The following is a 22,419-nucleotide window of genomic DNA, read 5'->3' as shown; positions in this document are numbered from 1 at the left end:
ATGCTTTCTCCTTGGAAGAAAAGTTATGACCAACCTAGTTAGTATATTCAAAAGCAGAGACATTACTTTGCCAACAAAGGTCCATCTAGTAAAGGCTATGGTTTTCCAGTAGTCATGTATGGATGTGAGAGTTGGACTGTGAAGAAGGCTGAGTGCTGAAAAATTGATGCTTTTGAACTGTAGTGTTGGAGAAGACTCTTGAGAGTCACTTGGACTGCAAGGAGATACAACCAGTCCATCCTAAAGGAGATCAGCCCTGGGATTTCTTTGGAAGGAATGATGCTAAAGCTGAAACTCCAGTACTTTGGCCACCTCATGCGAAGAGTTGACTCATTGGAAAAGACTCTGATGCTGGGAGAGATTGGGGGCAGGAGGAGGAGGGGACAACAGAGGATGAGATGGCTGGATGGCATTGCCAACTTGATGGACGTGAGTCTGAGTGAACTCCGGGCATTGGTGACGGACAGGGAGGCCTGGCATGCTGTGATTCATGGGGTCGCAAAAAGTCAGACATGACTGAGTGACTGAACTGAACTGAACTGAATATTCTATTGTATATATATATATACACACACACACATGTATATAACATGTTGCATCTATATGTGCATGCATGTGTGTCTATATATATAGACACTTGGGCTGCTTCCATGTCTTGGCTATTGTAAATAGTATTGCTATGAACATTGAGGCCTATGCATTTGTTTCTTGAGCCCCACCTCAGACCTACTGATTCATAAGTGTGGCGGTGGGGCCCACCGATCCATGTTGTAGCAAGCTCTCCAGGTGATCTCTTGCTTGCTAAAATTTGAGAGGCACTAGATAACATTTAAGGGACAAAAGAGGATGTATAGTACAGAATAACCTAAAAATTTGATGTGAACAACTGGATGAATATTGGAACCGTATTTGGAGATATGAAACGCTGAGGAAAGAACTAATTTGAGAGGAACTCAATAGTCTTTTTTCTTTGATATATTATTATTAAAATTTTAATTATATAGTGAGATATACTACACACAATATTTACCATATTAATTATTTCAGTTGTATGGTTCAGTAGTGTTAAGTATATTCATATTGTTGTGCAACCAGTCTCCACAGCTTTTTACCCTGCAAAACTGAAATTCTGTACCCATTAAACAACACCCCAATTTCCCCCTCCCCCTAGACCCTGGCAACCACTGTCCTATTTTCTGTCTCTGTGAATTTGACTGCCCTAGATCCTTCATTGTATTAATCTGGTTGTTCAGGTGGAAAAGTTCTGGTGTCTCTTTCTCTTCTCTTAAGGTTACCAAGTCTATTAGGGACCCACCCTTATGACCTCTTTTAACCTTTTGTCATTCCACACTGGCCCTGTCTCTAAATACAGTCATATTTGGGGTTAGGGTTTCAACATGTGTTTGGGGGGACAATCTATTCCATAGCGCTAATGTAAGTGGAATCATAAAATATTTGTCCCTTTGTGACTACCTTGTTTCATTTAGCATAATGTAGAATTTAATATTTGATGAGTTAAGTTTGAAGTACCTATTTTACATCCAAGTGGGATGTCAAGGTTACAGATGGCAGGTTCAGTTCAGTTCAGTTCAGTCGCTCAGTCGTGTCTGAATCTTTGTGACCCCATGAATCGCAGCACGCCAGGCCTCCCTGTCCATCACCAACTCCCGGAGTTCACTCAGACTCACATCCATCAAGTCAGTGATGCCATCCAGCCATCTCATCCTCTGTTGTCCCCTCCTCCTCCTGCCCCCAATCCCTCCCAGCATCAGAGTCTTTTCCAATGAGTCAACTCTTCGCATGAGGTGGCCAAAGTACTGAAGATTCAACTTTAGCATCATTCCTTCCGAAGAAATCCCAGGGCTGATCTCTTTCAGAATGGACTGGTTGGAACTCCTTGCAAGTCCAAGGGACTCTCAAGAATCTTCTCCAACATCACAGTTCAAAAGCATCAATTCTTCGGCACTCTGCCTTCTTCACAGTCCAACTCTCACATCCATACATGACTACTGGAAAAACCATAGCCTTGAATAGATGGACCTTAGTCAGCAAAGTAATGTCTCTGCTTTTGAATATGCTATCTAGGCTGGTCATACATTTTTTTCCAAGGAATAAGCGTCTTTTAATTTCGTGACTGCAGTCATCATCTGCAGAGATTTTGGAGCCCCAAAAAATAAAGTCTGACATTGTTTCCACTGTTTCCCCATCTATTTCCCATGAAATGATGGGACCGGATGCCATGATCTTCGTTTTCTGAATGTTGAGCTTTAAGACAACCTTTTCACTCTCCTCTTTCATTTTCATCAAGAGGCTTTTTAGTTCCTTTTCACTTTCTGCCATAAGGGTGGTGTCATCTGCATATCTGAGGTGATTGAGATTTCTCCCAGCAGTCTTGATTCCAGCTTGTGTTTCTTCCAGTCCAGCATTTCTCATGATGTACTCTGCATATAAGTTAAATAAGCAGGGTGACAATATACAGCCTTGATGTACTCCTTTTCCTATTTGGAACCAGTCTGTTGTTTCATGTCCAGTTCTAACTGTTGCTTCCTGACTCGCATACAGATTTCTCAAGAGGCAGGTCAGGTGGTCTGGTATTCGCATCCCTTTCAGAATTTTCCACAGTTTATTGTGATCCACACAGTCAAAGGCTTTAGCATAGTCAATAAAGCAGAAATCAATGTTTTTCTGGAACTCTCTTGCTTTCTCCACCATCCAGCGGATGTTGGCAATTTGATCTCTGGTTCCTCTGCCTTTTCTAAAACCAGCTTGAACATCAGGAAAATCTCGGTTCACATATTGCTGAAGCCTGGCTTGGAGAATTTTGAGCATTACTTTACTAGCATGTGAGATGAGTGCAATTGTGCGGTAGTTGGAGCATTCTTTGGCATTGCCTTTCTTTGGAATTGGAATGAAAACTGACTTTTCCAGTCCTGTGGCCACTGCTGAGTTTTCCAAATTTGCTGGCATATTGAGTACAGCACTTTCACAGCATCATCTTTCGGGATTTGAAATAGCTCAACTAGAATTCCATCGCCTCCACTAGCTTTGTTCGTAGTGATGCTTTCTAAGGCCCACTTGACTTCACATTCCAGGATGTTTGGCTCTAGATGAGTGATCACACCATCGTGATTATCTGGGTCACAAAGATCTTTTTTGTACAGTTCTTCTGTGTATTCTTGCCACCTCTTCTTAATATCTTCTGCTTCTGTTAGGTCCATACCATTCCTGTCCTTTATCGAGCCCATCTTTGCATGAAATGTTCCCTTGGTAGCTCTAATTTTCTTGAAGAGTTCGCTAGTCTTCCCCATTCTGTTGTTTTCCTCCATTGCTTTGCATTGATCGCTGAGAAAGGCTTTCTTATCTCTTCTTGGTATTCTTTGGAACTCTGCATTCAGATGCTTATACCTTTCCTTTTCTCCTTTGCTTTTCACTTTTCTTCTTTTCACAGCTATTTGTAAGATCTCCCCAGACAGCCATTTTGCTTTTTTGCATTTCTTTTCTATGGGGATGGTCTTGATCCCTATCTCCTGTGCAGTGTCATGAACCTCATTCCATAGTTCATCAGCCACTCTATGTATCAGATCTAGGCCCTTAAATCTATTTCTCACTTCCACTGTTTAATCATAAGGGATTTGATTTAGGTCATACCTGAATGGTCTAGTGGTTTTCCCTACTTTCTTCAATTTGAGTCTGAATTTGGTAATAAGGAGTTCATGATCTGAGCCACAGTCAGCTCCTGGTCTTGTTTTTGTTAAATGTATAGAGATTCTCCATCTTTGGCTGCAAAAAATATAATCAATCTGATTTCAGTGTTGACCATCTGGTGATGTCCATGTGTAGAGTCTTCTCTTGTGTTGTTGGAAGAGGGTGTTTGCTATCTCCAGTGCATTTTCTTGGCAGAACTCTATTATTCTTTGCCCTGCTTCATTCCGCATTCCAAGGCCAAATTTGCCTGTTACCCCAGGTGTTTCTTGACTTCCTACTTTTGCATTCCAGTTCCCTATAATGAAAAGGACATCTTTTTTGGTGTTAGTTCTACAAGGTCTTGTAGGTCTTCATAGAACCATTCAACTTCAGCTTCTTCAGCATTACTGGTTAGGGCATAGACTTGGATTACTATGATATTGAATGGTTTGCCTTGGAAATGAACAGAGATCATTCTGTCGTTTTTGAGATTGCATTCAAGTACTGCATTTTGGACTCTTTTTTTGACCATGATGGCTACTCCATTTCTTCTGAGGGATTCCTGCCCGCAGTAGTAGATATAATGGTCATCTGAATTAAATTCACCCATTCCAGTCCATTCTAGTTCGCTGATTCCTAGAATGTGGATGTTCACTCTGCCATCTCTTGTTTGACCACTTCCAATTTGCCTTGATTCATGGATCTGACATTCCAGGTTCCTATGCAATATTGCTCTTTACAGCATCAGACCTTGCTTCTATCACCAGTCACATCCACAGCTGGGTATTTGTTTTTTGTTTTGGCTCCATCCCTTCATTCTTTCTGGAGTTATTTCTCCACTGATCTCCAGTAGTGTGTTGGGCACCTACTGACCTGGGGAGTTCCTCTTTGGTATCCTATCATTTTGCCTTTTCATAATCTTCATGGGGTTCTCAAGGCAAGAATACTGAAGTGGTTTGCCATTCCCTTCTCCAGTGGACCACATTCTGTCAGACCTCTCCACCATGACCCGCCTGTCTTGGGTTGCCCCGCAGGCATGGCTTAGTTTCATTGAGTTAGACAAGGTTGTGGTCCTAGTGTGATTAGATTGACTAGTTTTCTGTGAGTATGGTCTCAGTGTGTCTGCTCTCTGATGCCCTCTTGCAATACCTCCCATCTTACTTTGGTTACTCTTACCTTGGGCATGGGGTATCTCTCTATGGCTGCTCCAGCAAAGCGCAGCCGCTGCTCTTTTCCTTGGATGAGGGGTATCCACTCACTGCTGCCCTTCCTGATCTTCAATGTGGGATACCTCCGCTAGGCCCTCCTGCGCCCCCGCAGCCACCGCTCCTTGGTGGGGTTGCTCTTCCCGGCTGCCGCCGCTGGCCTCGGTCATGGAGTGGGTTCTTCCGGCCACCGCCCCTGACCTCAGGCGTGGGGCAGCTCCTCTCAGCTGCACTAAGTGCGCTGGTCGCAGCCACCTGCTCTTAGTGCGCCGATTGCAGCCGCCTAAATAGTTATTTGTGTGCTTTTTGTGTCTCTACAAAATGTCAACTCCCATACACTGTCTTCTATCTAGTCTCCATTTCTAAGTGCTTTTAGTTCCAGATGTGGGGAAGAGGGAGTTTTCAAGGTGAATTCTGAAAGCTGACTTTGGAATCACAGCATTGGGATTACAAAATTGAGAATTAAGTATTGTACTTTTAAAGTATTTTTTCTTTCACAGACTTATCTTGATCCAATTTATATTTTAATAAAAAGTATCACAAGTTTATGTAAACTATAACCACAAGAACAACTTCTGTCATTTTTTATTGTTAAGAATTATTCTTTAAGAAAATAGTAGTTTTGTTAAGGGAAAATTTAAGAAAATTTAAAATGCTTAATAAAAAATACTTGATACTGAATGAAAAAATATGTAATAATATTCTATCATTTCTCAGATGTAGATAATCATGTTTTACATAGCCTTACCTCAAGTAAAAAAAGCCTTTCATTGTTTGAAATATCAAAAGGGGAATATACTTTATAATATTTAATATTTGTAAAGCATTTCACATGGAGAAATTAAGCAATAAAAATCCTACTACATCACATGAACTAACTCATAAAATTCAAATAAATTAACTTGAATTGGGAAAAGAAAACAAATAGTATGTAAAAGCCTTCTTTAAAACCAAAGTCTACCAAAGTTCATTAGGAAAAAGTGAATTAAATAATTGTGAAAAGACTTAACTTTCTAAATATAAGCAGTCCACATCTTAGAAAGCAGGAGAAAGTACAGTTTTAAGTAGATTTGTTAGGGGAGACATTGCCAAAAATATAGGATATGTGGGCATTTGTCTGTTACTTTTGTAGTCATGATAATTCATAATGGTAATAATTATGCACCAAGTACTTTTGATGGACTAGGTGCTGAGTGATTTGCATGCATTATTTAATGTACTCCTGTCAACCACTTTACATAATACACATATTCCTTTCTTACATTTGAGAAATTCAAAGCATCAGGAAGTTAAGTAACTGCTCTAAAGTCATACCGCTGAAAAGTCATACTTTAAAATGCAGTGTTTTTTAAAGGAGAATGCAAAATTGCCTCTCTACTTACAATGTATTTATGGGTCATGTTTTGATCATTCTTTAGTATGTATCTCAAGTACCTACTCAACACAATGTACTTTGTGATATTAGCACATACTTATTGATTTCCTCCAGGAGCTAATAGGATATATTGTTTACTTGAAAGCAAACTTTGCCCATCAAAGGATTAAGAGATACAATGTGCTGCAATGTAAGTGTGACTTATGGAATTACCTGAAGTCAGCCTCAGACTTCTTGCAGCATCTTTGGCATTCTGTGCCCAATAATTTTCAGGTCCAAACCTAGGCTAAGCCATATGGTGTTTGTGTAGCTCTTTTCTTTTCCCTTATGGTTCTATCCCATTGGAAAAGGTTGATATGACAGGATTGACTTTATTTTTACTCATTTTACTGTGCTCATCAATATGGGATTGACAGAAAGATGGGCTAAACAAATTCTATGCCTTCAAGAAAGCATGTAGAAGGGGCAGAAAAAAATACAAAGAAGAATTAAATTAAAACAGTGATATAAGACTTCCTGGTACATGCTGACCAAAACAATGGGTCTATATATGGTGCAAAGAAAGTTCACATGTAGGGATGGGCCTGGGGTTGACAGTCATGGGGTGTGTATGGGTGCCTATGGTCAGTGCTCCTTAGACACACAGTGGCTACTCTCTGATGGACTTATTCTAGCAAAAGCATCCCTAGGCTGGCAGATATTTTGGCCCAGGGCTTTAAGGTTATGCCATGATGTTGCCCTCCTCAGTGTGAGACATAGTACTGCTGATGGTATTCTTTCCTTTTCCTGATTTCTCACACTCAGCACTTCAGCTGCTTGAAATGGTAATATGTGATGGTTTGCCACCAAAATCCTTTTGCCCTCCTGCTTGCCAAGTCTGCATTTTTCAGCTTTTTCTCCCTGTGTCCTCCTAAAATTAAATGAATTACCGCTAAAAAACCAGAAAGCACCCTCCTGACTTACAGCTGCCCCATAACCCTGGTCATAGAGAGGATTGCAAACTTTCTCTGGCTGTCTACTGAATGATGCTAAATATATGCAGAGTATTTCCAACTGTTTTCTTGCTTTTGGCTGTACTTTTTTTGAAATGTCAGTTTTTTTGTTTTTTTTTTTTTTTTGAGTAAAGTTGCTAAATTGTTTCATCTGTGGATAATTTTGTTTAAATATTTCATTAAATATATTTGCAGCTTGAGACAGTTAATGTTGAATTGAAAACTGGTTAGGTTTTTCAGTTTTTTTTTTTTTAATGCCTGGCAGCTGGAATATATCACTAAAATGCTGACATTGGATTATTTAAAACAGCATTGCCTGTAAGGCTAGGAGAAGCTATTTAAGACAAACCTCAAGAAGGCTGGTGAAATAATAGCTGAAGTTATGTTATGTCAGCCAATTCCTCAGCATAGAACCGCACTGTGAAGCCAGAATTGTTATCCTTCACTGTGACATAAAATCTATATTTTGATTCTTTTGGTCATTAATAGTCCTATAGGAATTGTACCCAAGAGGAGTGTGCTTTCATCCAGTGTGTTGGCCAAAGGTCAATTTGGATGGTTCTGCTTTACCTTTTCAATATGTGCACAGTTTCATTTAGATATAATCAGAGTACCATTTTTTGAAAGGGCTCTGAGGTTGTCATTCTATATATAGTTTGTATTTCATGAAGAAATAAGCTTAGCTATTGCAGTGACCATCTGCAAACATATTACAGAAATTCCAAAGTGACTAAGGGATCTATGGAGTCTTTTAATCTGATACTTTAAGTCACTGTTTCTCTTAAACTGAAAAGTGATTTTAATTTAGTTGATTAGTCAACAGGCCACCAGCGTTTTATGTACAGATTCTGTACTCCTTCCTTATTGCCCTAGTTAAGCTGGAGGGAAAAGATACTGGACAAGAGATGGGAGTAAGTGGGGGAGGGAGTAACATAAAAATTAAGTAAGAAATCACTGAATGTTGTTCCACTTGCTATCCTTACATCTTTAGAGAATAGCAAAGCTTTTAGTCCACAATATGGGATAATAATATTTATTTTACCCATTTCACAGGGTTTCACTATAATATGTCTGTTTGTAAATGACAAATCCTTCTGTAAATGTCTCCTTGTAATAAGTGAGATGGTCTGTCTTTAACATACTTTGATCATTGTTTGATATGTGTCTAGAAAATATAAACACAGGCAAACCACGTAAGCAAGAATTGTCCTTAAGGAAATCATAATTATTAAATAAATGGAGTTTTTTCTGTTTTCCCTGCTGTCTTTTGTCTCTGTTTTCTCTCCCAGTATCCTCTTGGTTATTTAGAATGCCTACTTTGGTGACCCCCTACCCTATCAAGGGCCTCATGTTTTTGTATCTATTCCCAAATCGTCTATATTTGAACCTTTTCTTCCCTATTAAATTGAAATGGCAGTTACTGTCATTTGTCTCCTCCCCCAATGCTTCATACATTTTTGATAATCCCAAATTGACCTTCTTATATTAAATGGTTGCCAGCAATACAACTCTAAATATCCCATCTTTCTAGGCATGGACATTCTATAAAATGTTAATATTTCTGAAACTGTGAGCTGCCTGTTAGCGGTTTCTTTCTTTCCTATACTATTCAAGAAAATCTGTTTTAAATGATATTTCTTACAATCAAGGGAATCTTAGAATTGGGAACATAGAATATAAGTTCAGAGGGGATTTGGAACATGTAATTTGGGCAGGGGTCAGATGATTCAATCACAGATTGAAAATTCAGAAGTTATAAACAGGTAGACAATGAAGTCTTTCTCCTAAGCCTGTTTGTCGCACCAGTACCTCTCCCCAGAGGCATATTTGCATACGCAGTTGTCCCTCAGCATCTGCAGGGATTGATTCATGACAGCCTCCCCATCCTCATCCCATACCAAAATCTGAGGATACTCAAATCCCTTATATGAAATGGCAAAGTACATCCACAGGTACAGAGGGTCAGCTGAAATAGAGCATATACATACACTTCTTTAAAATTTTACTTTCAGAAATAAAACACAAATGACAATGACATATAATCTTCTTTTAATCTTTTTATTAAGAATGTAAAATTTATCTTAGAGGTTGTTTTATCCATTTGCAAAAGTACCTTCATTTCCTCCAGGCGGCATGTTTTTCCTTTAAATAAATCTAATATCATTTATTTGGACTTCCCTGGTGGATCAGAGGTTAAAGCATCTGTCTGCAATGTGGGAGACCTGGGTTTGATCCCTGGGTCAGGAAGATCCCCTGGAGAAGAAAATGGCAACCCACTCCAGTATTCTTACCTGGAGAATCCCGTGGACGGAGGAGCCTGGTGGGCTATAGTCCATGGGGTCGCAAAGAGTCGGACACATAAAGTTTGTCTTAGTTTTTTTTTCAGCAATATATGAGGCACTAGAATTCCCACATCCTCTCCAATGTAATCTATAATCAAACTTGCCAAAGTTTTCTGTAAAGTAATTATAAGAGACACTTTATATGTATTTTATATATAAAAGCCATTTATAATTATTTATTCCTATGACATGTGAGTTAATATTCATTGCCTTTTTTTTTTTTTTTACTTTTCAGTCTTTTTTCTTTATCCATTACAGACATTAACCATTTGCCTGTAGAATAAATTGTAACTATTTTCCTTCTACATTTTCAATTATTCCTGTTTATGGTAATTTTTGTTATGCAGAAAAGTTACAGTTTTATGTAGTTGGACTAGTAAATCTTTTTTGTCTTTTGAGTTTGTCTTTTGTATTATAACAAGATTATTAAAATTATCTTCTACTGTTTATGGTTCTACCTTTTTAGAGAACCATTCTACTTTATGGTTCTAATTTATTGTTCTACTTCCCTGGTGGCTCAGACGGTAAAGAGTCTGCCTGTAGTATGGGAGACTTGGGTTCAATCCCTGGGTCAGGAAGATCCCCTGGAGGAGGAAAAGGCAACCCACTCCAGTACTCTTGCCTGGAAAATTCCATGGACAGAGAAGCCTTGTAGGCTACAGTCCATGTGGTTGCAAAGAGTCAGACACAACTGAGGGACTTCACTCTTCACTCACTTTTATTGTTTAGATTCTTATATTTTAAAAATGTATTGTGGTATAAGATAGCTTAGAGTAGATACTATTTTATTAATTGAGTTTTTTTAAAAATTTAATTATTTGGCCATCTTGGGTAATCTTAGTTGTGACCCTCATGATCTTTTATCACAGTGCACAGACTCTCTAGTCACGTTGTGGGCTCAGTAGTTGTGACATGTGTGCTCCAGAGGGTGCAGGCTTCAGTAGTTGAAGCAAGCCAGCTTTCTAGTCATGGTCCACCAGTTTATTTACTATAGGGATGTAGGATCTTAATTCCCCCAGGGATTGAACGCACATTCCCTGCATTACAGGGCAGACTCTCAACTACTGGACCATGAGTGGTCTATTGGCTGAAATCTTTATTTAAACCCAACAAAGTGGCAGAAGTGTTGATATCTTATAGTTTTTAAAATAACATACTTGTTTTTATTGCATCAAAAAGCCTTAAATGGAGAGAAATAAACGAGAAATAGGTCTTCTGCCTTATGTGTCTCTTGGTCAGGGACCTGAAGTTGGTCAGGGAAGTGGAAGGAGAAAAGAAATAGAGTTTGGCATGGATGAGGACATAAGTTAGAAGTTACACTAAAAACAAGGACAAATGTCTTTATTCTTTTCCATTTGCACCTTTACAGAGTGATCTTTAACCCACTCCAGTGTTCTTGCCTGGAGAATCCCAGGGACGGGGGAGCCTGGTGGGCTGCCGTCTATGGGGTCACAGAGTCAGATGTGACTGAAGTGACTTAGCAGCAGCAGAGTGCTCTTTAAAGCATTCATTAGTTCATAAATATATTTTAAATACAGTTTGAATTATTTCAAATGTAAAGTTATATTTTTCTGCATTCAATAACAAGATTCTGGTTTAAAAATCTAACAGAATTAGAGTGTGTTTTTCAGTTTGCCAATTCTACTTGAGTATACTAGAGAAATAGTAATCATTCACCTCTTAAGGCTGAAAATACTTTGTTAACACCATGGGAGTAGGTTTTAAAACCTTTGTAGAAACCTTGAGATATGGGAGATTTTCAAAGTTCCATTTTATGAGTTTAAAATTGCCACTTTAAAGTAAAAAGCTATTTTTCCCCTACTGAATTTAACATATTTAAAAGGCATGCCAATGTATCTATTGATTTTTTAAAAATAGGTTTGCCATCTTGAAAGTATATTTTATGTATAAAGAACTCAATGCCAGATGCTGATGTTAAGAATAACTTAAGTTTCTAGTTTAAAATACTAAAGAAAGTAGTAAACATAACTTGTTTCCTCTCAAAGATTATTAGAGCAGTTCTGTAATTCATTATTAAGAATTACTTCCTAAATAGCAACTTAACATACTGGCATAAAAATACAAGCTAAATAAATAAAGAGCACATGATACACACAATAGCTAAGCATTAAAGAGTTGCCACAGGTACAGTTTGTTACAATTATATCCAGTAATTGAATATGACTTAAAACAAAAATCTTAGAATCCTAGGAAGAACAAATGTAAGGTTGATATACTAATGTTAATACATTAATGTTTGTATTAATGCATTAATATAAACATGATAGAGAAGAAAAAGCATTACATTTGGAGTGAGAAGACCTGGAATCAAATCCTGGTTCTGTTGATTTGTTGTTGTTGTTAGTCACTAAGTCATGTCTGACTCTTGCAACCCCATGGACTGCAACACACCAGTCTTCCCTATCCTTCACTATCTCCCAGAGTTTGTGCAGTCATGTCCATTGAGTCAGTGATGCCATCCAACCACCTCATCCTCTGTTGATCCCTTTTCCTCCTACCTTCAATCTTTCCCAGTAACAGGGTCTTTTCCATTGAGTCAGCTCTCCATATCAGGTGGCTAAAGTATTGGATCTTCAGCTTCAGCATCAGTTCTTCCAATGAATATTCAGGGTTGATTTCCTTTAGAACTGATTGGTTTGATCTCCTTGCAGTTCAAGGGACTCTCGAGTCTTCTCTAGCACCACTATTCGAAAGCATCAATTCTTCAGTGTTCACCCTTCTTTTTATGGCCCAACTCTCACATCTGTACATAACTACCGGAAAAACCATAGCTTTGACTCTATGGACCTTTGTCAGCGAAATGATGTCTTTGCTTTTTAATATGCTGTCTAGGTTTATCATAGCTTTCCTTCCAAGAGGCAAGTGTCTTTTAGTTTTATGGCTACAATCATCATCCGCAATGGTTTTGGAGCCCAAGATCTGTTGATTTGGAAGCCTCAGTTTTCTAATTTGTAAGATGAAACTGTTTTGCAAGGATATATCTCTCCTATGGAACAGTTTGAGAGGCTGGCAAGTCCTATATAGACTAATTCTCAGAAATGATATTATAAAATGCTTGGATTTAAGTACACACGATGACAAAATAAACAAATTGTATCAAAGTGCACTTAACTAAATATAAAAGTATACATTTTAGTATTATACAAACATTTAAAAATTGACACATTAAATATCAAAATTCAGCAAAATATCTCATAACTTTCTTCTTTGAAAATTAGTGGTGAGCTTATACAACAACTGAAATGTGAAATGAAAATGCCTGATTTCATTTAGTTCACAAAGTCACAAATAATGCTAGTAGCATTGGGTTTATGGTATTGTCACATTTGAATGAAATATTAAATTTCAGTTAGAATTAAGTGAATATAAAAATGCCTTTTTTTTTTCTTTTTGTCCATTAGTTTCATTGATCTAAATTCTTTCTGTGGAGCTCAAGATGATCACCTTGGGGCTTTAGGATTTTTAGATTCTTTCCAATTTCAAAATGTAGTCCTTTCTCTATGATTTCTCACCTGTTTATGTGTTCACATTGCCTGGGATCATGTTTATAAATTCTGAAGTTAAAAGATAATAAAATTGTGTGAAACCACTTTCAGTTGATCAAAAAACAACAAAATGTTCTTAGTATGATTAAAGGTTAATTTTTCACTGGTTCTGATTGAAATTTCTTATGCAACTAGGTGACCAACCATCTAAGAGTGTCCATATAAATCAGCATTCTCCAGGGTCCCAAAATCTGCATTTGGCCAGTTGGAGACCCAAGAGAACTGCTGGACTTGAGACCCAAGAAAACTGATGTTTCAGCTGAATACAGAAAAAGAAAAGATCGATGTCCCACTTCAAGGCAGTCAGGGAGGAGGAGTTCTTCCTTACTGGTGGGAAGTTCTGTTTTTTTGTTCTATTTAGGCCTTAAATTAATCGAATTAGGCCCATCCACATTAGGGAGGGCGATCTGCTTTAATCAATCTACCAATTCAAATGAAAATTTCATCTAAAATCACCCTTAAAGTCATTCCCAGAATAATGTTGAGCAAATATCTGGGTACCTCATGTCCTAGACAAGTTAACACATAAAATTAACCATCCTAGTGCTTATAAAAAATCATTTTTAAAATATCACAGACATCATGATCACAATTTGAACATTTTTATACTGTGTGAAAATCAGAATGATAAATTGCTTCTGCCCAAATAAAATTACAAAATAATGCTGAATGAATATAAAGTGACTTAATTTTATTATAATATGTAGAATGCAGTACTTTAATTTTGAATGTTTAATTTTTGCTTTTTGAGTAAGTGGTCGTCTTAGATTTCTTAAGTATGTAGGGTGAGTATGTAAGCAAGGGAAAGCAGAAATAAAATGTTTGAATTATTAAACATATTTTCAAATACTATAGACACCTGTCAATGTGTCTTGGTATTGCTAGTCAACTAATGCAAATTTTGACTTAATGTCTTTATGGGGTCACAAAGAGTCGGACACGACTGAGAGACTGAACTGAATTGAATGTCTTTATATCTCACTTATATAATAATTTACTAAGAAGTTATTCCTTTCAGCTTAAAAGTATACTTGCAAAAAGCTTACTGATTTAGGATTGAGGTTATGATTTCATTTCAGGTCTTCAACAGACTAGTGATAGGAAATTAAATGTGACATAATCATGGCTTTTGTCTGAACTTGCTCATTTTATAAACTAGAATAAACATGTCTGGTATCAAACATTAAGTGTGAAACATTTTGAACTCCTTGAATGAAATACTTAATTTGTATTCATTAAGCCTTGTAAAAAAATTTTAAAAAATTATTGATCTGTACAAATGTGTTACCAATCTTCTCTCACTTGTGGTGGCTAACTTCTAGAAAAGTGAAAAAAATAAATTTTCTACTTCCCTCTCAGATAACAGTGCTTTTAGAGGTTGAGTAGATCAGCATCTGTTACCTGATATGGATCCATTACAATCCACTTCACTGCTGTGAGAGAAAACAATTTATATTAAATTAGAATACAGATTTAGGATCACCTCAGGTCTGTGAGTTTGGCCTAGAATTTAAAGTAGTGAATAATAAAAAGATTTAGAGGATAGGTTTTGTGTGCCAGGAATGTTTTCCTCTTAAGGGAAATCTCTAGATGATTCAATCTAAAAATTGGGTTCTTTTTAACCCTATTTTACTCGGAAAGTAGTTAGGAACAAAAGAACAAAATAAGCATAGGCTTGAGGATCCTATACTTCTGCCTCTTGTCCCTGGTTAAATATAAGAGAGTGGGTGGTAGAAAATAAGGTATTAGGGGAGACAGAGGGAGAGACAGAAGCACTGGCCATGTAAGCTCTCCATAAGATTTTACGGGGAAACTCAGTAGGTAAAGGATAGGCCCCAGGAAGGCTCCTTAGGGAATTCTGTGTCACCCCTGATCTTCCAAACTTGGGTTGATTTTCTTGAATCTTTTACTCTTCATTTGGGCTTCACCTTGACAGGAGACTCAATAGTCCAGTGCCTTCAGCTATAGGGCCCAGCTATACCTTGGGCCGTGCAGGCCTATTATTCTGCACTCTGTTCTCCCTACCTAAATAGTCCATATTAGTACCAGAGATGTGGTTTAAGAGATCTTAACTGTCAAAACATAATTTAAAAACAATTCTGACAATATTCACCCCATTGGCATCATAGAATTGGTTTACAAAAGAGTTTATGTATGACAGACGAGGCAATACACACTTTTAGAGAAAAGATGTCGACTTTTCAGTAGATGAGTGAAGTAAAGCAAGCCAGAGTAGGGGAAAGGATTCAGAAGTATTTTAGGAAATGTGATCCTGAAGGCTAGATATTACTTGTTCTATATGCCTCAAAAACACAAAACATGAAAGCAATGATGTAGCTAGAAGACATCACAGAAATAGACTGACGGCAATGAAAATATTAAAGCTATGCAATGTGATTCAGTTCAGTTCAATCTCTCAGTCGTGTCCGACTCTTTGCGACCCCATGAATCACAGCACGCCAGGCCTCCCTGTCCATCACCAACTCCCGGAGTTCACTCAGACTCACATCCATTGACTCAGGGATGCCATCCAGCCATCTCATCTTCTGTCGTCCCCTTCTCCTCCTGCCCCCAATCCTTCCCAGCATCAGAGTCTTTTCCAATGAGTCAGCTCTTCGCATGAGGTGGGCAAAGTACTCGAGCTTCAGCTTCAGCATCATTCCCACCAAAGAAATCCCAGGGCTGATCTCCTTCAGAATGGACTGGTTGGATCTCCTTGCAGTCCATGTGACTCTCAGGAGTCTTCTCCAACACCTCAGTTTAAAAGCATCAATTCTTTGGCACTCAGCTTTCTTCACGGTCCAACTCTCACATCCATACATGACCACTGGAAAAACCATAGCCTTGACTAGATGGACCTTTCTTGGCAAAGTAATGTCTCTGCTTTTCAATATACTATCTAGGTTGGTCATAACTTTCCTTCCAAGGAGTAAGTGTTTTTTAATTTCATGGCTGCAGTCACCATCTGCAGTGATTTCAGAGCCCCCCAAAATAAAGTCTGACACTGTTTCCACTGTTTCCTCATCTATTTCCCATGAAGTGATGGGACTGGATGCCATAATCTTCATTTTCTGAATGTTGAGCTTTAAGCCAACTTTTACACTCTCCTCTTTCACATTCATCAAGAGGCTTTTCAGTTCCTCTTTACTTTCTGCCATAAAGGTGGTGTCATCTGCATATCTGAGGTGATTGAGATTTCTCCTGGCAATCTTGATTCCAGCTTGTGCTTCATCCAGCCCAGCGTTTCTCATGATGTACTCTGTATATAAGTTAAATAAGCAGGGTGACAATATACAGCCTTGAGGTACTCCTCTTCCTATTTGGAACCAGTCTGTTGTTCCATGTCCAGTTCTAACTGTTGCTTCCTGACCTACATTTAGGTTTCTCAAGAGGCAGGTCAGGTGCTCTGGTATTCCCATCTCTTTCAGAATTTTCCACAGTTTCTTGTGATCCACACCGTCAAAGGCTTTGGCATAGTCAATAAAACAGAAAGAGATGTCTTTCTGGAACTCTCTTGGCTTTTCCACGATCCAGGAGATGTTGGCAATTGGATCTCTGGTTCCTCTGCCTTTTCTAAAACCAGGTTGAACATCAGGAAGTTCACAGTTCATGTATTGCTGAAGCCTGGCTTGGAGAATTTTGAGCATTACTTTACTAGCATGTGAGATGAGTGCAATTGTGCAGTAGTTTGAGCATTCTTTGATATTGCCTTTCTTTGGGATTTGAATGAAGGCTGACCTTTTCCCGTCCTGTGGCCACTGCTGAGGTTTCCAATTTGCTGGCATATTGAGTGCAGGACTTTCACAGCATCATCTTTCAGGACTTGAAACAGCTCAGCTGGAATTCTCCCACCTCCACTAGCTTTGTTCATAGTGACGCTTTCCAAGGACCACTTGATTTCACATTCCAGGATGTCTGGCTCTAGATTAGTGATCACATCATCACGATTATCTGGGTCATGAAGATCTTTTTTGTACAGTTCTTCTGTGTATTCTTGCCACCTCTTCTTAATATCTTCTACTTCTGTTAGGTCCATACCATTTCTGTCCTTCATCGAGCCCATGTTTGCATGAAATGTTCCCTTGGTATCTCAAATTTTCTTGAAGAGATCTCTAGTCTTTCCCATTCTGTTCTTTCCCTCTATTTCTTTGCATTGATCACTGAAGAAGGCTTTCTTATCTCTCCTTGCTATTCTCTGTAACTCTGCATTCAGATACTTATATCTTTCCTTTTCTCCTTTGCTTTTCACCTCTCTTCTTTTCACAGCTATTTGTAAGGCCTCCCCAGACAGCCATTTTGCTTTTTTGCATTTCTTTTCCTTGGGGATGGTCTTGATCCCTGTCTCCTGTACAATGACACGAACCTCATTCCATAGTTCATCAGGTTCTATCTATCAGATCTAGGCCCTTAAATCTATTTCTCACTTCTATTGTATAATCATCTTCCATTGTATAATTATAAGGGATTTGATTTAGGTCATACCTGAATGGTCTAGTGGTTTTCCCTGCTTTTTTCAATTTGAGTCTGAATTTGGTAATAAGGAGTTCATGGTCTGAGCCACAGTCAGCTCCTGGTCTTGTTTTTGTTGACTGTATAGAGCTTCTCCATCTTTGGCTGCAAAGAATAGAATCAATCTGATTTCGATGTTGGCCATCTGGTGATGTCCATGTGTAGAGTCTTCTCTTGTGCTGTTGGAAGAGGATGTTTGCTATGATGAGTGCATTTTCTTGGCAAAACTCTATTAGTCTTTGCCCTGCTTCCAAGGCCAAATTTGCCTGTTATTCCAGGTGTTTCTTGACTTCCTACTTTTGCATCCAGTCCCTATAATGAAAAGGACATCTTTTTTGGTGTTAGTTCTAAAAGGTCTTGTAGGTCTTCATAAAACCATTCAACTTCAGCTTCTTTAGCATTACTGGTTGGGGAATAGACTTGGATAACTGTGATATTGAATGGTTTGCCTTGGAAATGAACAGAGATCATTCTGTCGTTTTGAGATTGCATCCAAGTGCTGCATTTTGAACTCTTTTGTCGACCATAATGGCTACTCCATTTCTTCTGATGGATTCCTGCCCACAGTAGTAGTATCCTCCCTGTATTAGTACCTCAAAAAAATAGGTAAGAATTGAAACATTATTATATGTTTGAAGGATCTAGCACTATAGCTGAAAAAAGTTGGAATAAATCAGTTTCTGAATATTAAAATGCATATTTCTAAATCTTTTGATAGGTTTTATTTGAGTGTTTCTGAAACTATATCATATCAAAAAAACATAGGAAAAAAAAAAAACCATAGGAAGGGATTGAAGAGTCTATGTGCTGATTCAATGGCAAATTTGTACCGAATACATACTTTTTGCCTCATATTATATGTGATATTCTCACACTGTCATCTCACTCCCCTCATGATTCCTGGTGAAGAGGCTGGTATTCTTCCACATTTCATACTTGAGACAATAGCATCACAGCAATATTCTAGATTTTTGAAAATATTTTTGAAGAAGACATTTTAAATTTTAATAATAGTTACAGGAACTCTTATTTAACTGAATTTTGATTTTTTTTGTTTTATTTTTGTAAAGTTACTGTCATTTGTTTTATATGCTAAAAAACTCATAGTTTAAGAAACAATAGTCCATCATTTTTTATTTCCCTAGAGGTTGCACTCAGCTTTGTGGTTCTCTTTGGTTTGGGTATTTGGCATATAATCATAATTCATATGGGGATAAGTTGTGAATAAGAAATGGAGGAACTTTATTTTCTTTTCTTTTTTTTTTTTTAAAGCTATTTTAAGAATAGAATTATATCCTACCTGATGCTTTTGAACTGTGGTGTTAGAGAAGACTCTTGAGAGTCCCTTGGACTGCAAGAGTCCAACCAGTCCATCCTAAAGGAGATCAGTCCTGGGTGGTCATTGGAGAGACTGATGTTGAAGCTCAAACTCCAATACATAGGCCACCTGATGCAGAGAGCTGACTCATTTGAAAAAACCCTGATGTTGGGAATGATTGAGGGCAGGAAGAGAAGGGGACAGCAGAGGATAAGATGGTTGGATGGTATCACCAACACAATGGACATGGGTTTGGGTAAACTCTGGGATTTGGTGATGGACAGGGAGGCCTGGTGTGCTGCGGTTCATGACGTCGCAGAGTCGGACATGACTGAGCAACTGAACTGAACTGAACTGAAACCATCCTTTATATTTGTGGGAAAACTTTTTTTAAAAGACAGAATTAAACCTTTGAGGGACTCTACATTGTCTTTTAATGAGTCATTAAAGATTATAATAAATCTATTCCCAGGTAAAAATAAAAGTTAATCAGTGGTACCCAATTCTTTGCTATCCTATGGACAGTAGCCTGCCAGGCTCATCTGACCATGGAATTCTCTAGGCAAGAATATCAGAGTGGGTAGCCATTCCCTTCTCCAGGAGATCTTCTCAATCCAGGGATCAAACCCAGGTTTCCCACATTGCTGGCAGATTCTTTACTGTCTGATCTACCAGGGAAGCCCAAGGGTACTGAAGTGGTTACTCTATCCCTTCTCCAGGGTATCTTCCTGACCCAGGAATGGAACCAGGGTCTCCTGCATTGCAGGCGATTCTTTACCAGCTGAGCTTCTAGGGAAGCCTGGTTGATGCCAGTGTACAGAATTTGGCTACCAATGCAGGAGACATAAGAGCTGTGGATTTGATCCCTGGCTCAAGATCCTCTGGAGGAGTGCATGGCAACCCACTTCAGTATTCTTGCCTGAAGAATCCCTTGGACAGAGGAGCCTGGCAGGACAGGCCACGGGGTCTTAAAGAGTTGGACATGACTGAAATGACTTAGCAGCAACAGCATAATAAAAATGCTTTTGCAGCAACCACAGCAGGCAAAGCTTGATCTAGGCCAGTGCTAAAGTCACTCTCCAGTGAGCATGAGCCTCATAGAAGAATGTTGGTACAAAGATTTCTGGACTTTGTTCTCAAAGGTTCCCATTTGGGAGGGTATTGTTGTAGTCTGAGCATTTGTAGTTCATATTTCAAATAAGTTCCTGGGTGTCATTGATACTGCTCATACTGGCCATTGACACTGCTTATATTGGTCCATGTTTCAAATAGTGTTGGTTCAGGAATGGCCTAAGAAGTATAGTGTGTGCTAACAATTTAAATTATGTTTTTCAGAAAAACAAGTTCAATTGTCCCAGAAGAGATCAGTGCCCCAAAACCAATATCAGTTCTGAGCAGATGCAGGATGATGCTGATTACTTCATCAACCATCTCGGAGTTCCCACCATGAGGTTTACTTATGAGGACATCAGAGCATTAGAGGTGAGTGCTTACAGAAATGCAAAACACACACACCATATATAGCAGACATGCAGGATTTTATTTTATCTTGGCTATTCATCTTGCTTACCAAGTAGGTTACTCTAAAAAGTGGCTTCATTTAGAAAATTATTCTTGTTGTTCAGAGGCTTTGTAAGAATATTTGAAAACATCAGCTCTTTTCAATAGTGCTGAATTCAATTTACAAAGATTTATACTGTCACTCACATTTTCGCAGCTTGCTTCTCAACAAGAAATGTGTACTTGTTGGATTAACATCAAAACATAATTGTAATCTTCAGTATTCACAGAAACAGATGACATATGCAATAGGTTCTCCTCTCCTTGCCCAAGGGAAAGTACATGTCACCTGCTGTATATTAATGTGAGTCTGTGGAGTAGCTTTCCGAAGTTTGTCAATAGTTTCCTTGCCTAAAAAGATGCTATGTTTTTCTTATGAGGACATGAAGTTTTCTCCCAAAGAATATCACAGAGGCCTGAGTCACCTTAATTGTGTTCATTCTTCTGTTGGACCTTAAGCCTTTTTATCTTTCTCAGAGTTATGTCGCAGGAAACTGTTGCTCTGTAGATCCAAACCCACTGAAAGATTTTTCCTTCTTTTGCAAGATTATCCCTTCTTTGCTGGGAGGTATTTGAAAGCCTCTGGGGTGCTTCTTGAAGTAATTATTTCATTAACAAAATAGTGGCTGGAAAATGAAGCCTTGCTTGTTTTTCTGTTACAGATGTTCCTAAAAAGTTCTATCTAAATTGTATTTTTATAGGCTCAGTATCAGATACGCAATCTCTTAATGTCTGATAGTTTTTCACTAAAGTGATCTTTGTGTTTCTGCGCAGACCTCTACCCTCACCCTTCATTTCCTCAGTGTGTGTCTGTGTGTGTATTAGGCACTCATTTTTGTCTGACTCTTTGCAACCCCATGGACTGTAGCCTATCAGGCTCCTCTGTCCATGAGATTCCCCAGGCAAGAATACTGGAGTGAATAGCTGTTCCCTTCTCCAGGGGATTTTCCCAACCCAAGGATAGAATCCTGGGCTCCTGCATTTCAAGTGGATTCTTTACCATCTGACCCACCAACCAGTAGACACTTAAAAATGATCACTAACAATTTATATTATTGGAGGGAGAAATTCTGGATGACTCCTTTTATATATAAATTGCTGGGTAGTAGAAAAGCAATCACTGTGATTTATGCTGTTTAAAATTAAATTTTCATATGCTATTGCTATTTGAAAATTGGGTACCTGTATAGAGGTATCTTTTCTCATACCAAGCCTACTATATATACCTTAATGAAATTGATGTATTAAGAAATTAACTCATTTTTTAATTTTCCTAGTTGACACATTTTAACATCTTTTTATCTTCCTCCATCCCATCCCAGCCCATCCAGCTCCTGTCATGTTAGCACGTTGAAAGAAAGCTTTTATTCAACGTATGTTTAATTCATGCTGGTTGAGTTTAAGCCAAGAATTTAGAGAGGCAATACTGTATACCCTTGGTAATGAGACTGTACTTGTCTTTGGGGGCTTCCCTGATAGCCCAGTTGGTAAAGACTCTCCCTGCAATGCAGGAGACCATGATTCAATCCCTGGGTGAAAAAGCTCCCCTGGAGAAGAGAAAGGCTACCCACTCCACTATTCTGGCTTGGAGAATTCCATGGACAGTATAGTGCATGGGGCCACAAAGAATCAGATACAACTGAGACTTTTGCTTTGATTTTGGATTCAAGTTCTAGAATGATTTAACTTTTTTAAGAACTGTTTTTTATAGATGAAGGAACCTTAGTATATATACAGAATCTATAGCACCATTGTTTAGTCACAAAGTTGTGTCCAACTCTTTTGAAACCCCAGGGACTGTAGCCTACCAGGCTCCTCTGTCCACAGGCTTCTCCCGGCAGGAGTAATGGAGTGGGTTGCCATTTCCT

The 22,419-nt window shown here is 38.4% G+C and overlaps 1 protein-coding gene across 3 annotated transcripts in view; it reads left to right on the top strand.

Annotated features, from left to right (window-relative positions):
* The window catches only part of NAALADL2 (N-acetylated alpha-linked acidic dipeptidase like 2), a 1,658,881-nt gene that overhangs the window by 1,296,848 nt on the left and 339,614 nt on the right, over nt 1-22,419 (top strand). For all 3 annotated transcript variants that reach the window (XM_042234309.2, XM_060393545.1, XM_042234305.2), the window contains one exon: nt 20,327-20,473. In XM_042234309.2, the coding sequence (XP_042090243.1) occupies nt 20,327-20,473 (147 nt within the window). The remainder of the gene's footprint in view (nt 1-20,326; nt 20,474-22,419) is intronic.

This window comes from Ovis aries, chromosome 1, assembly GCF_016772045.2.
Source record: "Ovis aries strain OAR_USU_Benz2616 breed Rambouillet chromosome 1, ARS-UI_Ramb_v3.0, whole genome shotgun sequence".
In the NCBI taxonomy this organism is placed as follows: domain Eukaryota; kingdom Metazoa; phylum Chordata; class Mammalia; order Artiodactyla; family Bovidae; genus Ovis; species Ovis aries.
The sequence above is the reverse complement of the archived record's forward strand: the minus strand, read 5'-3'. Positions and strand labels throughout refer to the sequence as shown.